Here is a 22,307-nt window from a genome sequence, read left to right as displayed (position 1 = left end):
AAAAGCATAGCAATTTATGAGATTGTGCATAATAAAGTGGATGAAGTGAAATTAATTAATTACCATAATTTCGCACGTATAGTCCGCAGTTACGATTTTATATAAAAAAAATTTCAAAAATCGTCAGATAGTCCGCACCACCGGATGGTCCGTGGACTGAAATTACATTTTTTTAATACGGCAATATTAATGTATTTTAGAAACAAAGAACTAAGTATAAATAGAAAAAAAGGCAACGTTTCATCAACGTTATCGAAGATGAAAGACAAAATACGAAAACAAAATACTGTGCAACGTGCTATCCTCCTGATAAGTGGTAATGAAATATGACCTTCGACCCCACTCACTTGGTGTTGCCAAACCACGCTATAAGTAAACGAATCACGCTTTTTTTTTTCGTACTTCAGGTACTTGCTACTAAGGCTCCTAAAAACCGAGTTGACGCATCAACTACTTTTCCCCCTCCCGGCAGTTGCGCTAAAGCAGTACGAAGGATACTGGGATACAATACTCTGGTTGCGCTAAGTGAGTGCTCATATCCCGGCATCGCTTGATGCGCCCAGCCTGGATTTTAGGAGCTCTACTTGCTACTACTCATTCGTTCTGCACTATGCTCTATGGTTTACTATCGATACGATATATACAAATTTTTCTTGGAATCTCTTGCTTTTTTTACATTTGATCATCGACAGTTCACGACAGCATGTTTTTTAAATTTCAACGATTTTAACCATGAACAACCAGCGTATTATCCACACTGGTGGATAGTCTGCAGCTTCAAAAATTAGCATTTTAAACACAGATAGTCCGCGGACTATACGCGCGAAATTACGGTAGCTACTTTTTATTATTTCACTTACTTTTTAATGAACTGAAAAATGTTTTGTTTGTCTGCATCTGTGCAAATTAGTATTTAATGTTTTAATACCTCTTTGAATGTTTTACCATATGTTCATATTAGTTATAATTTCTGTGCTTTTGTGTGTTCCTTAATTTTTTATAGTCAATTCAAAAATTAATTATTTTGACAATGATCTGTTTTATATTTTCAGATATTTTCTGCTGAGAGGACAGTAAAACATTCTGTGATAATTTTTACAAAGCATTTTACATTTATTATATTTTTAAATGTTTCAAGATGCTGTTCCTTGTAGATGACATTTAGCAGCTTCAGAATGTACTTATAAATAAATTACTGTAAATATAAATACTGTAAAGATATACTTTTTATGAAAAATGTTAATAAAAATGAATTTTATATTTGTTTTGGGTGCATTAATTAGACTCGTTAAATAATATTTTAAGCTGCTTTAATTTAGAAATAGGATATTCACCTTTATTCTTCATGCTAGAAAAGGAGCTATCGTGGGCACATGACACCACGGCCTCCATCTATAGGCAGATTAACACCAGTTATGAAAGATGATTTGTCTTCATCAGCTAAAAAGATTATTGCTTGAGCTACTTCATCTACAGTGCCAGGTCTCCCCAAAGCATGTGTCTCTTTGCAGTGTTCTAAAAACTGAAATTTTATGCAATATGTCAAACTCACTTTTATTTTAGTATTTCTGCTTGCAGAATATCTGCACATTCTATTCATTGTAAGCACAAAAAAACACAACAAAAAACTAGTTGCGGTTAAGTTAATAATATTCTGGCTCATCAGTGCAGAAAACAAATAAATAGTATGGAGAATAATGAATAAAAAAGGGATTCAGAATTGTTTGTTTTTATAATAGCGTTGCATGCGTTGGGTTTAATAAATTGAATGCACAAGTCCGATGAAAAGTGAATAAAATTTATTCTTATCCCAAGAATAAATACAAAATATTAAAATTTCTTCAGATATATTTGTACAACATCTCACAGTAGTTTTCTTTTAAACTACTAAAACGTTCAACAGAACTTAATCCAAAATAGGGAAAGGTAATCCGATTTCACCCCAAATTCGCTATAATCATCAATAGCAATAAGTAAACAACTGAATTTAGATGTTTTCCTCTAGCTTTTATAAGCTTTTTAAACCTGCACGACTCTCGTATTTTCTCGATTTTTTTGGATGTTAAAAAAGTACAATTACGAGATATCTTCTATTAAAATGTTAGATGTGCATGCTCCTGTATTTAATTTTTCCAACGTAGCTTTTTCTTCAAATAAGTCTCATACTGCATTGCATGGGAATATAAAATAATTTTAATACCAATTCTATTAAAAATAGCAAACTAAATTAATACAAAATCATAACAATAGTTTTTCATTGTGATTTTATTGATATTGACAGTGTCACATTCTGTAACCAAGGTATTCGTTTCTAATGCATATTTGTAATTCAGTAAAGAAAACTATTTCTCAGCAATACTTTCATGTTAATAAAAATAAACTCTGTAATAAGTATCGAACAGAAGAAACTTGTAATTATCCTGACTTGAATATTATATGTTTATCTTGTGACGGAAACAAATTTCTTCAATTTTAATAGTCGGCATTTACTACTGTCACAGGGTTCGTACACATCACATTTCCTTATATGAAAATTAAAAACTTTAAAAAAAAAAAAAAAAAGGCAATTATCCATTTAAGAAACTAACAAAAGTGTGTATTATGCACTATTATTAAATTCAATTTAATACTTAACATAAAACAATTTTGAAAATTAAACTAACTCCCTACAAGTTATGAAGTAGATAACATTAAATTAAGAACATAATTTCTTGAAAACCATGTATAAGTGTATTTTACACTAATAACAGCCGCAGATATTTTAGAGATTTACATGATTATTATTTAACTTATTAGTCCAAAGGCATTTGAATCCCGAAGGACTATTAGTTTCGTTTTGGCATTTTGCGTCGGACGGATAAATGTCGGTTCACTTTTCAAACTGTTGCCATAAAATGTTAGAGTCCTGCATTATATTTGAAGAAATTAAATAATGAAAATCTGCGTAAATGTATGTATATTTCTCACATTGTCATAAAATAACGGTACATAGAGTCATCGAATTTTGAATAACGTAATCCTCCAACGAATATGAGCATGTGGAAGACCAAATTTGAAATTTGTTTTATGATCGATTTCCTATTTTTTAAAGCTTTGACGAATTTTTGATTAACAAACTCAAGGATTTCAAAGCGAGCAATGGCAACGTTGTGCAGAAAAAACATTTTTATCTCCAGCGCGTGAGTCTCTGTATCGGAAATTCTAAAGATATGCTCGTTTTAAAACTATTTTGCGATATTGCTGTTGCACTGGATCTTATGGTTTAAGTGCGAGGAACATGATATTTAATAAAGAAAGGTAACACACAAAATGTTAAAAAACGCCCCTTTGGACGTAATTTAAAATCTGAAATATTTCAGATTTTTTTTTTTTTTTTTAATATTTATTTAAACACAGTCAACTACTATTATAATTGCAATGTAAGAATATTTTGCAAATTAAAATAACAGATTTGTAAATATACAATTTATTTCTTTGGTTTTTTGAAAGATACTAGAATAATGAACTATACAATAAAAGATACAAAACATTTATGCTGTTTTTAAATCTGAAATTTTTTCAGATATTTTAACATCTAATTTATTTATGTCTATTTCCTTTTCTTTAACTATTCTTATAAGTTCATTTGCTTTAATAAACAAATCAATGTTCCTGCTGGTCTCGACTTCATCTGCTAAAAGCATCTATCGAAGCTGCTGCTGATCTCATTTCTTTATTAATTTTGATATTAAGAATACCTCCAGATAATTTTATGTAATCAAATACTGTGCGTTGAAAAATGTATGATGAATCACTTAAATTTTCAATTTCAATTGCTTTATTTACAGAGCAGACCCTTTCCACAGAGGTCCATGTAACAAGATAAGAATCATTTTCACTATTTTCCTTACTTTTTTGAATAGTGAAAATCATGAAAATAAGAAGTGAGAAATGTGTCAAGAGAAAGATTTTGAGGATCCAAAGTAAAAAATTCATGTAAATTTGTCTTAACTACTTTGTCTAGAATCTCTCCAAACTGTAGCAGAATTTCATCAGAATTATCTTGTAAAACATGTTTATTCCACATTAATACCGTTAGAACTATTTTCATTTTGTTTTGGGCTTTTAGCCATCAACTGTGGGTCTATACAAGATGCATTTCAAATAAGAGAATAATTTATTGGACATTTAGCCATTAAGTGCTGTACCATTGTTAAGATACATTGTTGACCTTATTGTTTCAATGCAAAACTTGCAGATCGTGAAATGTCCTTCTTGCGGCATTTATCATTTCATTAACTGCTCAGCAATGAATCCCAAATAAACTTTACTTTTATCATTATAACAATTTGGATTATTAAAATTAAATTTATAAAGATTTTCTGCTTTAGTTATTTTTGAATATTCTAGTTTCAAAATTTTAAAGTGCTAAAAGTAATCATTTACAAGTTTTAAGATATCTTCAGCAAAAAAAGGGAATAAGTGGTTTATCACTTTGATAATATTCAAGGAAAGGGAATAATATTTTCGACAGAGAGAGAAAAAAAAATTAATTTTATAAGAAATGTTTTATCCTTAGTTGCCTCCAAAATATTTGAGAAGGATTTAAATATTTTTTTTTAAACTGCCCTATTTCAACTTTTTTAATGTATAGTAGCAAGTCATCTCATATTTCAATGGCTCTTTCAACTGCTGGGACATTTTGCAACCATCGGTAAAAGCAGAACTTCACAGCAGAAAATTTTAATTAAAACATTTCTTTGTCTATCGATGGAGCAAAGATAAAATTTCTGCAATAACTGGTTTTATTGTTAAACAAAAATGTATGAATTTTTCTTACGCATTATATTTTAACACTTAAAAAATGTACTATATTGATAAAAAATTGCGACATTGCAAAATATTCTAGGCAAGCATTCCTGCAGAGATTCTGTTACATCGCTAAAATTGCCATACGAATGCTATATTGGCAATATCATGAACATGTTTTCTCCGTGTAGCAACCAGTCCGCTTATAGGTCATTTTCTTTTCACTTATTAATCTTCCGTTTCTTTTATTTTTTCCTTATCATTTCAACACTGACTTTTTATTCAGGATTTAGCTTTTATTTTAATTTCTAGTTATAAATAGGTGAAATTAGCTTAATAATAAAAGATAATTTCAATCATTATCACAATGAAATTTTATATCGACCAACTATTTGGATAACGATATGCGATATCAAAATTCAATAACATTCTTCTGAAAGCAGTATTCCTTTTATAAAAATGCTTGGTAAAATTCTAGTTTACGGTGCAATTTTGAAAATTATCGCCAACACCAAAATGACCCGTTTTAACTACTCACCGTATATGTCCTGTTTACTGCTCATCATAAAGTAGCCAAATCCCTTATGCAACGGATACCTTGTGCATAGGATTAAACCAAATTCCTAATTGTCTATTGAAGCTTCAAAACGTATTTCCGAACTTCACTTTTTTCCGGCTAGTGTTACCGAATTTGCCCTTGGCAACCTAAAATCGAAATGGAGCCAACAGATTTCCCGCGAAATCGATAACAGACCCTCTGCAGAAATAAAAAATAAACTCATAATCCCGATATCCCATGCATATATGTGCAAAAGAGAATAAACTCCGTAGAAGGTGATCAAAAATTAATTTATGGCTTAATTCAAACAAACACAGAAATTAAGGTAAGCAAAACCGTGTAAAAACAAATTCAAATGATAAAACGAAACTTAGCTTTCATGTGAATTTTCAGTGCTGACTCTCCCATTCTAGAAATTTCAATTTGTTTCAAAGACCACATTTAGCTTTATAAGGATTGTCATCCATCAATATCCAGTCTTTGTAGTCAGCTTGATGAAGCCACAGTTTATTGAAAATGCACTTTCCAGGCATCTCGTTCCTATTGACGTCGGAGAGGTTGTGGCTTTCCAGCTTGGGATTGTTCTAATTTTGGCAAATATTTTCAGAATATCCCCCTTTTTTTATTCCTCGAGCACCTTCATCATCACTTTCGCCTCTTAAAGAACTTTCGTCACAATCTGCCTAAATTTATGGATAACACCTGTTTCGAAAGATTGGGTAAATAGGCAATCAGACACCCGATACTTTTGTCCTAGGGTAGCTAATTGTTTTTTTATCGTATGCCAATCATTAGAAATGATAAGAAATGTCAAATGAGCAAAATTAAGGACCGTTTATTCATTTTGACCAAAATTAAGGACTTTTAAGGACCAAAAATCATTTTTGAAAAATTTAAGGACCGTACGAACCCTGTGTCATTAATGTTTTATAAAGATTATTCTTTACATCAACATACTAAAAATATGAGTACTCTGTTTCTCATGTATAAAATATGATAAAAAAAATAAATTACCTATTATATAACGAGATGAAACATAGGTTTAACCCTTTCGACCCGACTTTTGCATGATTAAAATTTAACTAGGTAATGAAGTTTTATTTAATGTTGGCATAGAAAGAAGTGTAATATGGGCTTAAAGTTTTTAACTTTCCCGTTTCTAGAACTCTCCTGGGACAATATGTCCTAATCGTATTGTCAACTAGGACCATTTGTCATCTAGGATATTGTGATAACAACCTTATACTGCATGTAAATAAATTAAATATACCAAATATTTTATTCTTACAGTACAGTTAAATATGATATGGCATAAAGCAGTCTTTACAAAGTGCAACCTGACAGATTTGGCAAATAGGCCAGATTTCTTTAGTCATATGTTTATTCCCCAATTCCTAGAAATTTTAGAAGGAATGTTTTAATTTTAAATTTACTGGAAACATAAAAACCCATTTAAAAGTGGGTTTTATTTACCAAATAGGGAATGAAATCGAATCTCTGGGACGTATGTGCCCATTAGGACCGAAAAGGATTATACGGCCAATATAACCTCCAGCTAATAAAGATTCTGTATGTTCCTCACATTGTGGGAAAATGGCAACACATACAGCCACCAAAATTTGAATATGTTTATTCCTCCACCTGAATTTTTTACCTTTATTTATTTCATATTTTGTACAAATTTAATGAATTTTTGATGAAGAAACTCAGCTGTGTAAAAACAATATTATGCCACTCACTAATGTCTTCCAAATTTAATCAACAAACTCAGCAATTGAAAAGAATATATTTTGCTGATGCCTAAAATAAATATTTTTATTTTTCAGTGTGTTGCCATTCAGCAAAATGTAAATATTTAATTTCTCTTTATTTAAAAGCCAAAAAAAAAAGTAGTTCATCTATATTATCGAGTACTAGCTAGTTGCTGATACAAATAATCTATTAAATCTATGTATGTAAATATGGTTCCCCGCATTGTGAAAAAAAGCACAATTTATGATGAACAAACTAAGCGATTTAAAAACAGTAAACACTAGTCTCTTATTAATTGCTAGCAAAACCTATTGAATTAGCCGACTTCAATAAAATCATTACATAATTACCTCCCACCAACCTATATAGATAGGTAAGAAAGGTAATGTTTTTTCAGTACACACAAAATTAGGATCCCCATAATATGTTTTACCATTTTTATACTGATATTTGTCTGTATATTTGAGTGTGATGATTTTTTCATCCACGATAATTCTTATAAGAAACTTCTAGAATTTCTATTTTCTGTATTTAAGTTTTCTACATTCATAGAAACAGTTGAGATTAGATTTGGGGTAAAACTCAACAACTAGAAGTAGTACTTTTAGAGGAAGCTCATTAATAGTCTTTAATTTGCAACTGAAAATACAAAAAAATAGTACTACACCTATGGCAAAGTACAGGGTGACCCAAAAGTCCATTAATGTTTGAAAATTCAGTAATTCACTGAATAATATAGCTATAATGGTAAAAACTGATACACATGCTTGAAATGTCATGGGCCAACAAATGGTGCTTCATATGATAACAAAAGCAATAACTGATTTTTAACAAAGACTATGTTCTTCATAACAAACGTTCAGCATGTTGGCTGTCATTCATCAACAATACCTGTAGTGAAGGGACAATGTTGTGAAGAGCACTATACAGCATATCCATAGGTATGATGAGAAATTTCCTTTGGATTTTGTCTATTAGCATCCCTAATGAGGTCAGACAATCACAGTAGACTTGTGATTTCAAGTAACCCCACAACCAATAATCACATGAATTGAGATTTGGGGGCCTAAGTTGGCAAGCATGACAGAAGTGGCGGCTCAGCATGAGATCCTCACCAAATAATGTGTGTAAGAGATCTTTCACACGTGTAGCAATATGGGGTAGACTGCAATCCTGCATAAAAATCATATCTTCCAACAGGTGTTTATCAGCCAGACTAGAGATGATGCCATTCTGTAACAAATCAGCGTGCCTTGCACCCATCACACTGACAGTCGGAATAGTAGAACCACACATTTCCTCGAAGAAAAATGGTCCGATCACGACTGATGTGATAAATCCATATCCTACTGTGACCAACACCTGGAGGTGAGGATAGAAAAGTGACAAAGTCATGAAGGGACTGATTCCCTCTCTCACTACAGCTCATTTTACACATGATACTCATGCGATGTCACTAGCATTTTGCTACCCAGCACCATATGTTGGCCTTTTTTTTTTGTATTTTTCTTGATTTTTTTCTTTCTTCCTCCAATAAAACCTCATGTCATTTCAAGCATGTGTGTCAATTTTTACCTCTCTACCTATATTATTCTGTAAATTATTGATTTTTCAAATGTTAATGGACTTTTGGGACTGTAGAATAAATTTTGAAGTCTGCAAGTTTATTCAGTTATGGTATCAAAATTCCAATTTAATATTTCAGAAATTATGGGATTTACAATTTTGTGCACTAAATGGTTAATTAATACGAACACTACTGGAAAATTATGCACTAAATATCATTAATTATGTAAATATTTTATTTATTCAAACTATACATTCATAGCAAAAACTGCATAAGTTTTGGTAATTCATTCATTTAAAATAATCTTCCAAAAAAAAAAAAAAAAAAAGAAAGAAAGATTTTTTTTCAGTTATGAAGACACATACCTTTTCATATTCCTCTTCTGACATACCACCTCTTTTATGGATTTCAGTTATTATTACTCCAGGACTAAAAAGATATGAGCATAAGTTTGGCTAATACATGAATTTTAGAATTCATGTTAAATTTCAAATTAATCAAAATAAGCTCACTTCACAGAATTAACTCTCACACCAAAAGATGCTAATTCTGAAAAGAAAATAAATGTAAAAATTAGTGAGCATCATAACAAATAACCTTTTACAAAAAAAAAAAAAAAAAAAAAAAGTGAAACACAAATAAAAAATCTCAAAAAAAAAAAAAAAAAAAAAGCTTTACTTGTTATTTCATCTGAAAAGCAGGATACTAAATGCCTAATAAACATATAAAAATTATCTTTTTTCATTCATAATAAAAGTATTTTAATATATAAATCATCTGTCTCTAAAAATATTCTTTTCTTTAGCATGTCATTGAAAAATAAGAAAGGGATTGAAGGCTATATTTTTGCACTGTCTGAAGAGAAATTCAATTATTAAAAAAAGATATGAAAAGCATGGTTTAATATTTTTCATGTAAAATGAGTGACATAATTAATATGAAAGGTTTACATCTGTCTGGGAAAAAGGTAAAAAATGCATACCCAACAAAGGTACGTACAGCTCTTATTAAACATTAAGTCACATCTCATGTTTTAAAGGTATTTGGCAGGTGAAAAATGGAAATATATCGTTACAATTGATAAGGCTTGGATATACTTATCTGATTGCAATAGAAAAAGAGGAGAAAAAGACTTAATATGTTGGTTTAGAAAAAACATGGAAAGTTTTGCTAAAGGTTTTATGGTTATTACTGGATTCTCTTATAACGGAAAACTTAAAATAAGGAAAGGAAAAAAAATGTCTAAATTAATTTGGATTACTATCATAAATATGTTTTAACACCTATTTTTAAAGAAAAAATTCCATCTCTTTATCAAAAAAAAAAAAAAAAAAAAAAAAAAAAAAAAAAACTTCATTATATTAAATTCAATCAGGATAAGGCTTTAAGTTATACATCTAAATCTGCTGCTCTATTTTTTGGAAAAATGAGAAATGAAACTGAAATTCAAGCTGTTCCCTTTAAATGTATCCCACTCAAGTACCCTGATGTGTCCCCTATGGATTACTGTGCATTTGGACTTTTAAAACAAGCTCTTTATAAGTGGAACAATATAACATATTGGATAGACTCTGGAAAATTGTGAAGGAGGAATGGAATAAAATCAACCTTGATGTTTTAAGAAAAGGGCTTTTGTCTTGGAAATCAAGATGTAATATGATAGTTCAACAAAAGGGCTATCAGACTGAACATATTAGAAAATAAAATTCTAAGGTTTGTTTATATATAAATCTTTGCAAAATCGCAAAAGTATGTGACCACGCTCTGCATAAGCTGATTGAAAAGTTCTAAGACTTGAATTTTTTCTTTTAGTTCCTACTTAGATGATTCTATCTGCTCTATATTTTTTTCTTTTTGTCAAAGCTTTCACATTAAATTACATTTACAGAAATTATTTTGCACTACATGAAATGCATGCTTATGCTGCCAGGCATTGTTATAAGGCAAAAATTAATATTTCTAGATCAAATTCAGTATTTACTACTTCACTGATGCCACACAAATTGATTTTCAAGATAATTAAATAAAAATCAGAATTCACTGTTCATGGGTTGCAAAGTCGACATCTACAACTATTGTGAATTTCCTGCCAGAAAATGCTCTGTTAATCATTTACATGTTACAATCTTTGAAGTGCTTTCACCAATGAAATACTGAAGGACATTTAAGTATTTCATACCACTATGCATATTGTAATATTTCAAATTTCAGATTATTGGGAAGAGTTTCATTACCACTCTTCCCAAATTTAACATAAAGTATCATCTTCTGCTGTACTTTCATACAACCAAAACAAAACATATTAGATGTGTTCACCTGCTGTGACTGAAAGCCACAGTTGTACATCTGTAGTTCAGACATGGTAGTAGTATATCATTTTTAAAAAAGGCAGTAGGGAAATGCAGGGTCTAATACTGGGGAAAATATAGATAGTATTTAAAACTTTTCAATCAGTCCTTATACATACATATAAGATATATATATATAGAGAGAGAATTCTTAAAAATCTGTAACATTATAATCTTTCAGTTTAAATTAAAGTCACTACACTTATCTAAAAATAGGAAATATGCATACTTATATATTATCCTGCCCACCATGAAACTATCACCAAACAATACAACTGAGCACCAACTATGTATAAGTGTGATGTCACAAAACACTCATATCAACTGCACTTTCATTTGATATAAGCCCAACTGACTCTCCATAAGTCACTTTTCGTTTTTATAAACAAGGATATAAAATAACTGTTATTACTGTACTTTTGTTGCATTTTGAAAGCAATGACTGTGAAATCACATTTGTGACTGCTCTCCTGTTCATTTACATCTGGTTAAAAAAAAATCAACACCAGTTGAATAAAGAAGACTGGAAATGGCTGACAAAAGAGATAGATTGGGTCAATCACCTGCAGGAAGTTTCTAGCAGTCTAAACAGAGCATTCATTCTAAGCACAGATTCCAGTAAAATCAGAGGAATTGACGATAGCCTTTTCTCAAAGCATAAAAATGAAGCAAGTTGAATACTTCTGCAGCACTGGTGGATTGTGCAGAGACTGACAGAAGAGTTGCAAACAGGAATGTGATTCAGAATTTGGCAGGAAGGACTGGCACAACTTTTGTGAGATCTCTACCACTTTCATAGTTCAATTAATAGCCAACTTTCATGCCCAATGGGATAATATGTAAATACATAAACAATATACATTAATCAAAGTTTAATTCAACATTGGAATTATGATCCAGAAAATACTATTTACTCAATGTCTTTTAGTCAAGTTTAGGTTCTGCAGTTAAACCATCTGGCCACTTGGAGGTTAATATACATATATAATTACCTAAAGCAGTACACTTTGTTAACTGGTCAACAGCTGCTTTGCTTACACAGTAGGCTGCTATGCCTGGGAACTATAATTAAAATAAGCATCAAAAAGATTATTATTGAATTCAATTAAATAATTGAAACAACAAAAGCATTTTAATAAATATTCATTCCAGATTTAAACACCAAGATAAAGAAATTTGTATGCATATTTAAGATGGATTAAGAAAATTATAAAATCATTTCATATGAAACTGTATGATCATTTGCAAAAGGAAGAAAATGTATTTAAGAAATTATTGGTCTGCACATATTGAATACTTAATAACCTTTCAAATCACAATATAAAATTTCAGTATTTATAACTACTCTTTAATTTATATGAATATTAACGTGAAAATTAAGAAAGAGAGAAGGAATTAGATTTGGAAGAAATTAAGTTCTGTTAAATAGCAAACTGCATTCTTCCTTAACAAATTTGATTTAGCTTATTATTTTTTGCAGGCTAATATTATTATGGCTCTCTTATTAAAAATTAAAGTTCATCACACTGTGGAACCACCTAATTCGATGGCACCCAGAACCACCAAATTTTGAACACATGGAATCCTGCACCTTGATGCCTGAATTTTGGATCTTTTAAAATTTATTTATTTTATGTTTTATGCAATGAATTTTTACATTTTTGCATTCTGAGATGTTATTTTGTCATCACAAGATTTCAAATCTTACTCATAAGAAACTAGTCATTTAATTATCTTTTAAATGAAATATATTCCTCTTCTGTATTTTTTTTTACATTTTTACAGGAATGGAGTTTAAAATATGAAAAAAATGCAGAAATATTTTATTACTTATTGATTATAAAAAACTAATGATCACAGTTTTTAATGAAACATTATTATATATATGTATGTGTCCATGTTTAAGCTAAGTTAGTATTATAAACAACTGCACTTAAAAAAATCACTTGAACAACAATTATTTTATCTAACAACTATGCTTAGTAGATTTATTCATAAATTTATGCCCTAATTCTTGTGGTTCGTAGTGTAGTGGTTATCAACATATGCTCTCTTCCAAGCTTTAATAAATTAATATAATACTAATTTCAGAATGTTTACAGGTAAATAACGATTCATTTTTTGAAAGCATTAAATTACCTCACGGTAGTAATTCAAGAATATGCAGATGAAATAGTCAAACAATGGAAAACTATGTAATAATTATTCCGTGTATTCAAAGGAGAACCAAATTTTTAAAAATTTAAAAATAATGATTTCCTAGAGATTTCAATTAAAAAAAGGCCTAAGCCACCCTAAAAAGTTTGTACTTTGAGTACCAAACTTTGAATTTCTAGAGAAATTTTAAAAGAAAAGCTATAATAATGATAAACAATAAAAGTTATATCTATTCCCTTCTCTTAGCATAAATTTCCTTACTAAAATGTTTGAAAGACAATATAATTAACAAATGTATAACAGAACAATATTCAAACTGCTATTACTTTTAATAGAAAAAAAAAAGATACATGTAAATTAAAAATAGATAAAGCATCTGGACAGTAAAGTGGCAGGATTTAACAATGAGGATTCTAAAATATAGTAAAATTATAATATATTAAATAAACAACAATATTAAACTAAATGAAGAAAAGAATCTTAATATTTTAATAATACATCTAAAATTACTCGTAAATTAATAGCAAGGATTATATCTAATAATCTATATATTGTTAAATGAATATTATATTTTCATCTTTGTCAGACAGAATAGTATTTGAATCAACTATGTTTTAAAGATTCATGACTATTTGCTAATTTCTGATTTTATTATTATTAATGTTGCTATTATTTTGATTTCTTTTATACCTATATAAAAAATATATATATATATTTGTATATGTACACCTATACAAATCTTTAGTATAAGTTAATATCATATTATTAAAATTGCTATTCTAATAATTCTATACTTATATAAAATATAGTAGTAAAAAATAAGTATCATAAATTTATATACATCAGAATCAAAAATATATATACTTACACATCTGGGACCAGCTATGCTTGAAACATTAATAATGTTTCCTGCAATAAGAGAGAAAAAAAAGTTCTCATTATTAAATAAATGAAAAAATAATTACACACTGCATTAACAGCACTATACAGATTATCTATATTACACTTCAATATTTCATCCTGCAAACTGACATTTACAATACTACATTTTTCTATAAGCCTGTTAATCACAGAACGTTAATTATTTTTAATTGTACTTTTTTATTCATTATTTTATTAAGTGGTTACCCTGCACTGAAGGTTTTCAAAATAATTAAAATGCTAACAAGATGATATTAACCCTCTGAGCGTTATGACCGGCTTTATCCGGTCATCAGAAGTTTCGCTACTTGGCATATGTTAGCTTGTAAATATGATCTTAATGAATGTACATTTATGAAAATACAGATTAAAATAAATAATTTACAAACTCAATTAATAAATGTTGTTTAAATACCGGTCTTCATGACGGACCGGATCTAAAACCCTGCGCCGCTCAGAGGGTTAAGAAATGTATATTTTACAAATTAATTAATAATTAATAATTTGAGATCATGCCAATTTTAATTAATAGCATAAAAAACAATACAATACATTAACAGCTTTTTGGGATTAGTAACTTGCAGTTACTTGAACCACTTAAATAAAAAATTGCATATATTCTAACAAAGAAGGAAAAACATACTCTTGTAGTTATATCTTTTACACTGTATAATCTAAGCACAAATAAACAATCACAGTAAATATAAACATATGAATGACAATTATATTTGCAATCTACTATATAAGTTTTACAAATATTAATGCCATATGCATTCAGTGCTTTAAAAAAAAGTTTCGCTGCTCAGCCCTAACAGTCTTCTCAGATGGTTGTGTAGAATTTCAAAATGAGAAGACATTTTTTCAACTCCTGCTGACAAAGCTCTTGCAGTGCTTATCATTTTAATGATGTCCAGTTGCTTTTCCCCAATGCATTTTTTCACAAAAGATATTGATTTTCACCATTCAGGTGCAGTCATTGACTGAAATGCCTCATTTTAAAATAAAAATGTTCTGCAGAAAGATACAGCACGAATTATAATTTTCAATGCAATACTGAACTAATCAGTATTCTGCATATTTTTCTTTTACTACTCCCAATGCCTGTTTTTTTTCACTTGCTAGTAAGGCTTCAGCTTTATATTTTGGTGATAAAATATATGATAAAGAGTGCTTGCTCATTAACATGTTTTAAATAATTTTACGATTCAGTGAGATTTTTTTAAACCTGTTTCCAAGATCTCTCTGAACTTTAACAGCTTCAGCAATGCTGTAATTATCCTTCTGGAATTTATTCAAAAGGGATGATCCTGGTTTCAAAGTAAGAGATCTACATTTTGTTTGACTCCCATATTAAGAACTTTTGACTGTATATTCCTGTATAATGCATCTTGATTCTCTTCCACAGTTCACATGAAAATCTGCCAATTCTTTATATAACTTTCAAGGAAAATGTGTACTGAATTCCAACATTCAGTAACATTTGATATATTTAAATCTTTGGCCAATAAATTAACTATTTGCGCTGAACAATCAAAAGGTATTCACTGAATTTTTTTGTTGTTGTTGCTTTGTTTTCTTATTAAACTGCTACAATATTGGTTACAAAACTATAAATTTCACATTTAAATTAGTTTGTATTCTTTTATTGGCAACAACAGCAAGTCTAAAATTTTATGTGGCTTTAAAACTGAATAGTTAAATTCCTATAAATGAACAGTTCCATGTATGATACAAACACATATTCAGATTATTGGTTTAATGTGGATATTAGACCAAACATCTAGAATCCTACATACTGTTTTATTAACTAAAACATTACTGCATTCCTCTATTTAATCTTTATATATGTCATTTAACAATGGTTTACGACTTAAATCCATTTTAGATTTAGATCTAGGATGCAGCACCTCTATCAATCTTATGAAATAAGGATTTTTTACACTATGAAATGCTGCATTTAACAAAATATTTACCTGTTTGAAAATCTATTTAAATTTTTGAGAAAATATTTTAACAATGTATAAGGTACTTCTTCCCCCTTCTTAATGAGCCTTCGTGGTGTAGTGGTCAGCACACTCAGAGCTTAATTGAGAGGTCCGCGGTTCGAGTCCTGGCAAAGGCCTTGCTGATTTTTCATCTTTCCTGCTTACAAAATATACCTTCAATTTACTTACAAAAAATGTCTCTACAGTGGCGCCCGAACTTAATAGGGTGTTAGATGATGATTCTCCGCACCCAGGATTTGCCGATTTGGGTCCCCTAAAAACCCCAGTCGCCCTTTAAAAGGGGAAGTATATAAAGTATTTCTCCCGCCTTCCTAGCGTGCCTTCATGGTGTGGTGGTCTGCACGCTGGGCCGGTACTTACAGAGGTCTGTAGTTCGATTCCTGGCGAAAGGCATTGCTAATTTTTCATCTCTCTTGCTTCCAAAAAATACCTAATGTCTCTACAAATATATTTATTTAGATCATACACCATGTGTTTTGAATTAGTGCAAGTATCATCAAATTTCCATTTAAAACTAAATGGACCTGTAAAATTTGGCAAACATTTTTGCACTGTATTAAAGGCCTTTTTAAAAATTTTAACACTTCAAGTATTATGGATGTAATATTCTGTATTGAAGGATGACTTTCTAATATATTATACATGAAAATTTCTGCTAGATCCTAATCAATGAGATTTTAGGTTGAATTACATTGTAAGATATGATGTCACGGTAGCAAGTGAGAGGGTCATTTTGGAATTACATTCTAGAAAATACTGCTTATTTGACATATAAGGGAATTTTAAATTTTAGGGCCAAACCTATAATGCTTAGAGAGTTAAACAATTTTGCATCTTTAAAAAGATTCTATTTGTCTTCAGTAATTTTTTTTTAAAGACTATGTTTTTACTCTTTTTTTTTTTTTTTTTTTTTTTAGGTGACCTTAATATTTAAATTTAACGTATTGCCAAAAATTAAAAAAAAAAAAAAAAAAAAAAAAAAGGGGGGGGGGGAGCTTGTTTTTGATCTAATTAAGATAATTGATATTGAAAATGTCATCATCTGATTAAAATCACTGAAATCCGAGTTAATTAATGAAATGCTTTATATATTAGCAGTTCAATCTTTTTGTAAGATAACAATACCTTTTTCATACTTATACATATGCATCTTAAACCCAAATTTTAAACGTCTTTCTTTTTTATTTACATCATATTTTTTGTGAATGTAATGAGTTTTTTATTAACAAACTCAGCAATTTATTTACAGTCTATTATCACTTGGCAAAGCATAAGACATTTAAGCTTCAAATTTAATCAACACATTCACAATTTAAAAGAAAATTGTTACCACTGCACGAAATACAATTTTATCATCCATGTGGCAGTATGATGCCATTCAGCAAAACATAAGATATATAGTTTTTTTTTCAACTTCAATCTTTCTGATAAACTAAACAATTTATATGCAATAATACAGTTCTCATGTTTTTGCTATTAATTATTGAATGGACTTGTTAAAACATTGCATATTTTCTTTTTTTTATTATAATTATTTTAGAAGGCTGGTTGCACAGGTGGCTAGTTATTTATAAAAAATCAAGCAATTATATCGATGATCAAATCAATCTATGATAAGGAAGGCATGCCTATGCAAAAGTAAAAGATAAATATGGAGAATTCATAATTTATGCAAGCTTGCACTTAAATTTAAAGAAATATAATTATTAAATAATTTAAATATTGTTAATCCCAAAAGATATTTTGCGGAAGGTAAGAAAAATAATATTGATAGTAGCAGAAAAGTCAAAATAATTCTAAAAGAAATATACTTAATGGTATTACAGATTATAAAAATTAAAATTTCTCTTTTATAATCCAAAAAATAAACTGATACATCCTATTAATAATTTCAACCTACTATTATTTAACATTTGACATAAGAGAAAAGGATATTATCAAACTGAAAATCATGCAGAAGACACTTGTCCAACTATCCGCACTGCCATCGAAACGTTGCACTTTGAGAAGTATTTGTTTGAATATCTTTACACCTGTTTTAATGATGCTTCCAGTTTCCCCTTACTATTTTTACATTCCTTTTACAAATAAGAAATCAACATGTCTTGATTTTGTACACTGTTAATCACCGCAAATATATAGATATATGTTTTCACTAAAAGAAACATCAGAGAAGTGTGCAAAGCAACATACTGTGCAAATTTGGCATCAAAATTCTAAAATGAGAAGGAAAGAGAAGCACACAATGCCTTTAAGCAAGGCATATTATTTCCGTTGGCTGGTGCATTTAGCAAAAAGCTAAATTTAAGATTTTGCCAAAGACACAGAAAACTGCAATTTGTGGTCCCTGCTATGCTAAAATGTTGAAATTCCCATAGGAGGGCTCATAATCTGCAATCATTCACTTGCAACAATATCCAGAGAAAGGGAAAGCCATCAGAGGGGATGCTATGAACAAACTTACCTGGATTGCTATATAAATACTTTTTGGTGAAACTGTGGGTTGCTACACAAATACTTTTTGGCCATATGGTACACTGCCTTGCAAATATTTGTCGCAACTACTGTGGATAATTACAAATTGCCAGGATTTTATATGTTTCTTTGTAATGAAACATATCAACAATGATTTACTTCTAACATTTTAATTATGTATTTATAAATATACATAGTGAAATTTATAGTTATCTTTAAACATCTAATGCCATAACTTTGAATTTTAAGCCATATATAAACTCCGAATATAAATTAATAAACTGAGAATTATATGCTGTTACAAATATTGTATATATGTAAATAATTTTAGTGAAATTATATGTAAAACTGTAGTACATTTTGTATAATGTAATATGACAATCTGAGAGTCGAAGCTCTGCCGGAAAAATAAGATTACAGGGGCAACTCTACTTAACCTTTTGTAGACGGATGGCCAATATATTGACAGTTGTATTCCCTGTTTGAATGGCCGGGGTTGTCCACTTTAATGGCCATGTCTTTTTCCCCCATTTTACAGGCTGAAAAGTGGGGTGAAATGTCAAATTTGACGTCCCTGGGTTTTCAACCACTTATCTCTTTCAAAGATCGCCCTTTTGCGACATAGATGCACCCCTCTGAGAATCCATTAAACTACACAAGAATCTTTGTTGCAAATAGGAGGTGATTTCTTAAAGGGGAGAAAGCATTCGGTTCAAGATTTCCTGTCTTTTGGTAGCTTTTACTGCTACCAAAGCCCCGGCCTCAAAAGGTTAATATTGAGGTAAATGACTATTTCACTAATTTGGTGAGATATCTCCAAGATGGTGATGGTTTTGGTGACTACCTATTGTCGTCTAATTTCGCCAGAAGTCATCAAACTTCATGATCGTTTCGAGACATTTTGGTCCAGTCCCTGTGTGTCTGTAATTGTGTGTCCAGTCCCTGTGTATTGTAACTGAATAATTGATTCCTACATGTAACTAACTGTAACTGTATCTGACCTTCATACATGCCTCCCAGTAATTCCGAAAGTGAAAGGTACTAGAGATTTCTCAGCAGCCGGAGGGTTGACTATATACATCCAGGGAGAGTATGTTTCTCAGTTGTTAGTTCAGAGCTGAATTTGAAGTATTGATACATCCATGAGAGCTTCGCTTTTTAGATGCACTATTCACTACATTGTATTTAACAATCTCAGTAGTTTAACCCTATAAGCGTTATGACCAGGTTTATCCGATCATCAGAAGTTTTGCTACTTGGCATATATTAGCTTATAATTTAAGATATTTTGCTTTCTTACTTTCTTTAATAATGTAAATATCATCTTAATGAATGTAAGTTTATGAAAATGCAGTCTAAAATAAATAATTATACAAACTAAATTAATAAATGCTGTTTAAATACTGGTTTTCATGACGGAATTAAAATCCTGTGCCACTCAGAGAGTTAAAGTGTAAAGTGTAACTACTGATTGTGCTCTGAGATACTGAGAACAGCTGTACAAGTGCTCTTATGAAAAGTTTCAGAAATGTAAAGTGTTTCTTTAAGGAAAGTAAATTTTATCATGCTATCATTGGTTCTGTTTGAATTCAATCCATTACAAACCTGTACACACGTAACAATGTATGAAAGACAAATTAAATGTATTACACACATGCAATTCTCAACATTTTAATTTTCTTACAGCATTTTAATTGAGAAAGCATGAAGTCACCCACACAGAAAAGCAGAGATGTTTTGAATGACCTAAATACATTTCTTTGGTGCTCTAAAATAGAAATTTCTATGGTACTCTAAAAATCATTTACTTTCAGCATCACATTCAGCTATATAAAATTTACAAAATGCCATCTAAATAACTGCTTCAAAACTTATGTATACAGAAAAGTAAATAACATAGTAAGGAGAACCAAATTTTTGTCAATTCTCCCCAGGAATATCAAATCCTAACACTTTTAACCTAAGCCACTTTTAACATATAAGCATACACATATCAATGGGTGATATGTGTATGCTTATATGTTTAAAGATACAGAACAGTTTAAAAAAATCTTAAAGACATATAATTTCATCTTTTTTCTACTTTAAAACAAAATGTCTCTGGTTGAGTAATAATTATGTGCACCAAGATTTCCCATCCTTTTTCTTACACCTTTCTTTATTAACCCTATTGGCTTTCTTTATTAACCCCATTACCAGGGTTCGTACACATTTCCTTACATGAAAATTAAGGACTTTTAAGGACCATCAAAGAAAAAATTAAAAACCTATCAGCAAACAAAAAAAATGAATAGAATAAAGCAATTATCCATACAACCGACTTCATGCTTGTAATTTCACTTTAAGAAACTAACAGAAGTGTGTATTATGCACTACTATTAAATTCAATTTAATACTTACCATAAAACAATTTTGAAAATTAAACTAACTCCCTACAAGTTATGAAGTAGATAACATTAAATTAGGAACATAATTTCTTGAAATACATGTATAAGTGTATTTTACACTAATAACAGTCACTATTTTAGAGATTTACATGATTATTATTTAACTTATTTGATATTTATTTAAACACAGTCAACTACTATTATAATCACAATGTAAGAATATTTTGCAGATTAAAATAACTGATTTGTAAACATACAATTTATTTCCTCGGTTTTTTGAAAGATACTAGAATAATAAACTGTACAATAAAAGATACAAAACATTTGTGCTTTTTTTAAATCTGAAATCTTTTCAGCTATTTTAACATCTAATTTATTTATGTCTATTTCCTTTTCTTTAACTATTCTTCTAAGTTCATTTGCTTTGATAAACAAATCAATGTTCCTGCTGGTCTCAGCTTCATCTGCTAAAGCATCTACTTCTTCATAAATATCTTTAATGTCCCTTTGAAGAAATTTTTTCTTTTGCTTCATATAATCAATTTCTTCCTCAATAATATTTCTTTTCCTCTTTGAATTTTCAGATTTAGTTAAAAGATTTTTTGTTCTTCTAAATACTGAACTTCTAAATAACGAACTCCACTTCTTGCAGAAGCTGCTGCTGATCTCATTTCTTTATTAATTTCGATATTAAGAACACCTCCAGAAAATTTTATGTAATCAAATACTGTGCGTTGAAAAATGTATGATGAGTTACTTAAATTTTCAATTTCAATTGCTTTATTTACAGAGAAGCCCCTTCCCACAGAGGCCTGTTCATGTGACAAGATAAGAATACTTGTCCCAGTGAATACTTGAATAGTGAAAATATACATTTTTTACTATATATATATATATATATAATTTATTTCCTAAACAATATTGATTAATTGATTATATTATCTCCTAAGTTTAATTAAAGTAGAATTATTTTAAAAGAGTGAATCCATACTGGTAAGTTATATTTTGAAAGATGTGTATATATATATATATATATATATATGTGTGTGTGTGTGTGTGTGTGTGTGTGAGAAATGTTATGTTATGATATTCCCTAATCCCCTACTGTGTGACGTATGCATTGCGTCAGCATGTGTTTCCCGCCTCCGAAAGAAGACGAGGATTAGCTGGCGAGCGGAGCAGATGTCGCTCGATCGCTCGTATACCATTTTCATTAATTGTAATCCTAATGTAATCTATAATTGTAAATAGTAATAAATGTGTGTTATCAACTATGGTCGTTGCCTTTCCCCACATATATATATATATGCATATATATACAGTACAAAGTCCAAGATCTGGAATGAT

The 22,307-nt window shown here is 29.8% G+C and overlaps 2 protein-coding genes across 6 annotated transcripts in view; one reads left to right on the top strand and one right to left on the bottom strand.

Moving 5' to 3' along the window:
* Positions 1–1,265, top strand: part of trx (histone lysine N-methyltransferase trithorax) — a 215,579-nt gene extending 214,314 nt beyond the window's left edge. For all 3 annotated transcript variants that reach the window (XR_015041387.1, XM_085817559.1, XM_085817560.1), the window contains one exon: positions 1,053–1,265. The gene's annotated coding sequence lies outside the window, so the exon portion shown is untranslated. The remainder of the gene's footprint in view (positions 1–1,052) is intronic.
* The window catches only part of LOC118186604 (uncharacterized), a 66,588-nt gene that overhangs the window by 14,919 nt on the left and 29,362 nt on the right, over positions 1–22,307 (bottom strand). For all 3 annotated transcript variants that reach the window (XM_085817563.1, XM_085817562.1, XM_085817561.1), the window contains exons 5-9: positions 14,040–14,080; positions 12,007–12,076; positions 9,179–9,215; positions 9,032–9,095; positions 1,335–1,522 (exon numbers count right to left, since the gene is read on the bottom strand). In XM_085817563.1, coding sequence (XP_085673689.1) covers positions 1,361–1,522; positions 9,032–9,095; positions 9,179–9,215; positions 12,007–12,076; positions 14,040–14,080 — 374 coding nt within the window. In that variant the 3' untranslated portion in view covers positions 1,335–1,360. The remainder of the gene's footprint in view (positions 1–1,334; positions 1,523–9,031; positions 9,096–9,178; positions 9,216–12,006; positions 12,077–14,039; positions 14,081–22,307) is intronic.

This window comes from Stegodyphus dumicola, chromosome 5 (assembly GCF_044657685.1).
Source record: "Stegodyphus dumicola isolate Sdum_Otavi_A_Nest chromosome 5, ASM4465768v1".
Taxonomy (NCBI): domain Eukaryota; kingdom Metazoa; phylum Arthropoda; class Arachnida; order Araneae; family Eresidae; genus Stegodyphus; species Stegodyphus dumicola.
The sequence above is the reverse complement of the archived record's forward strand: the minus strand, read 5'-3'. Positions and strand labels throughout refer to the sequence as shown.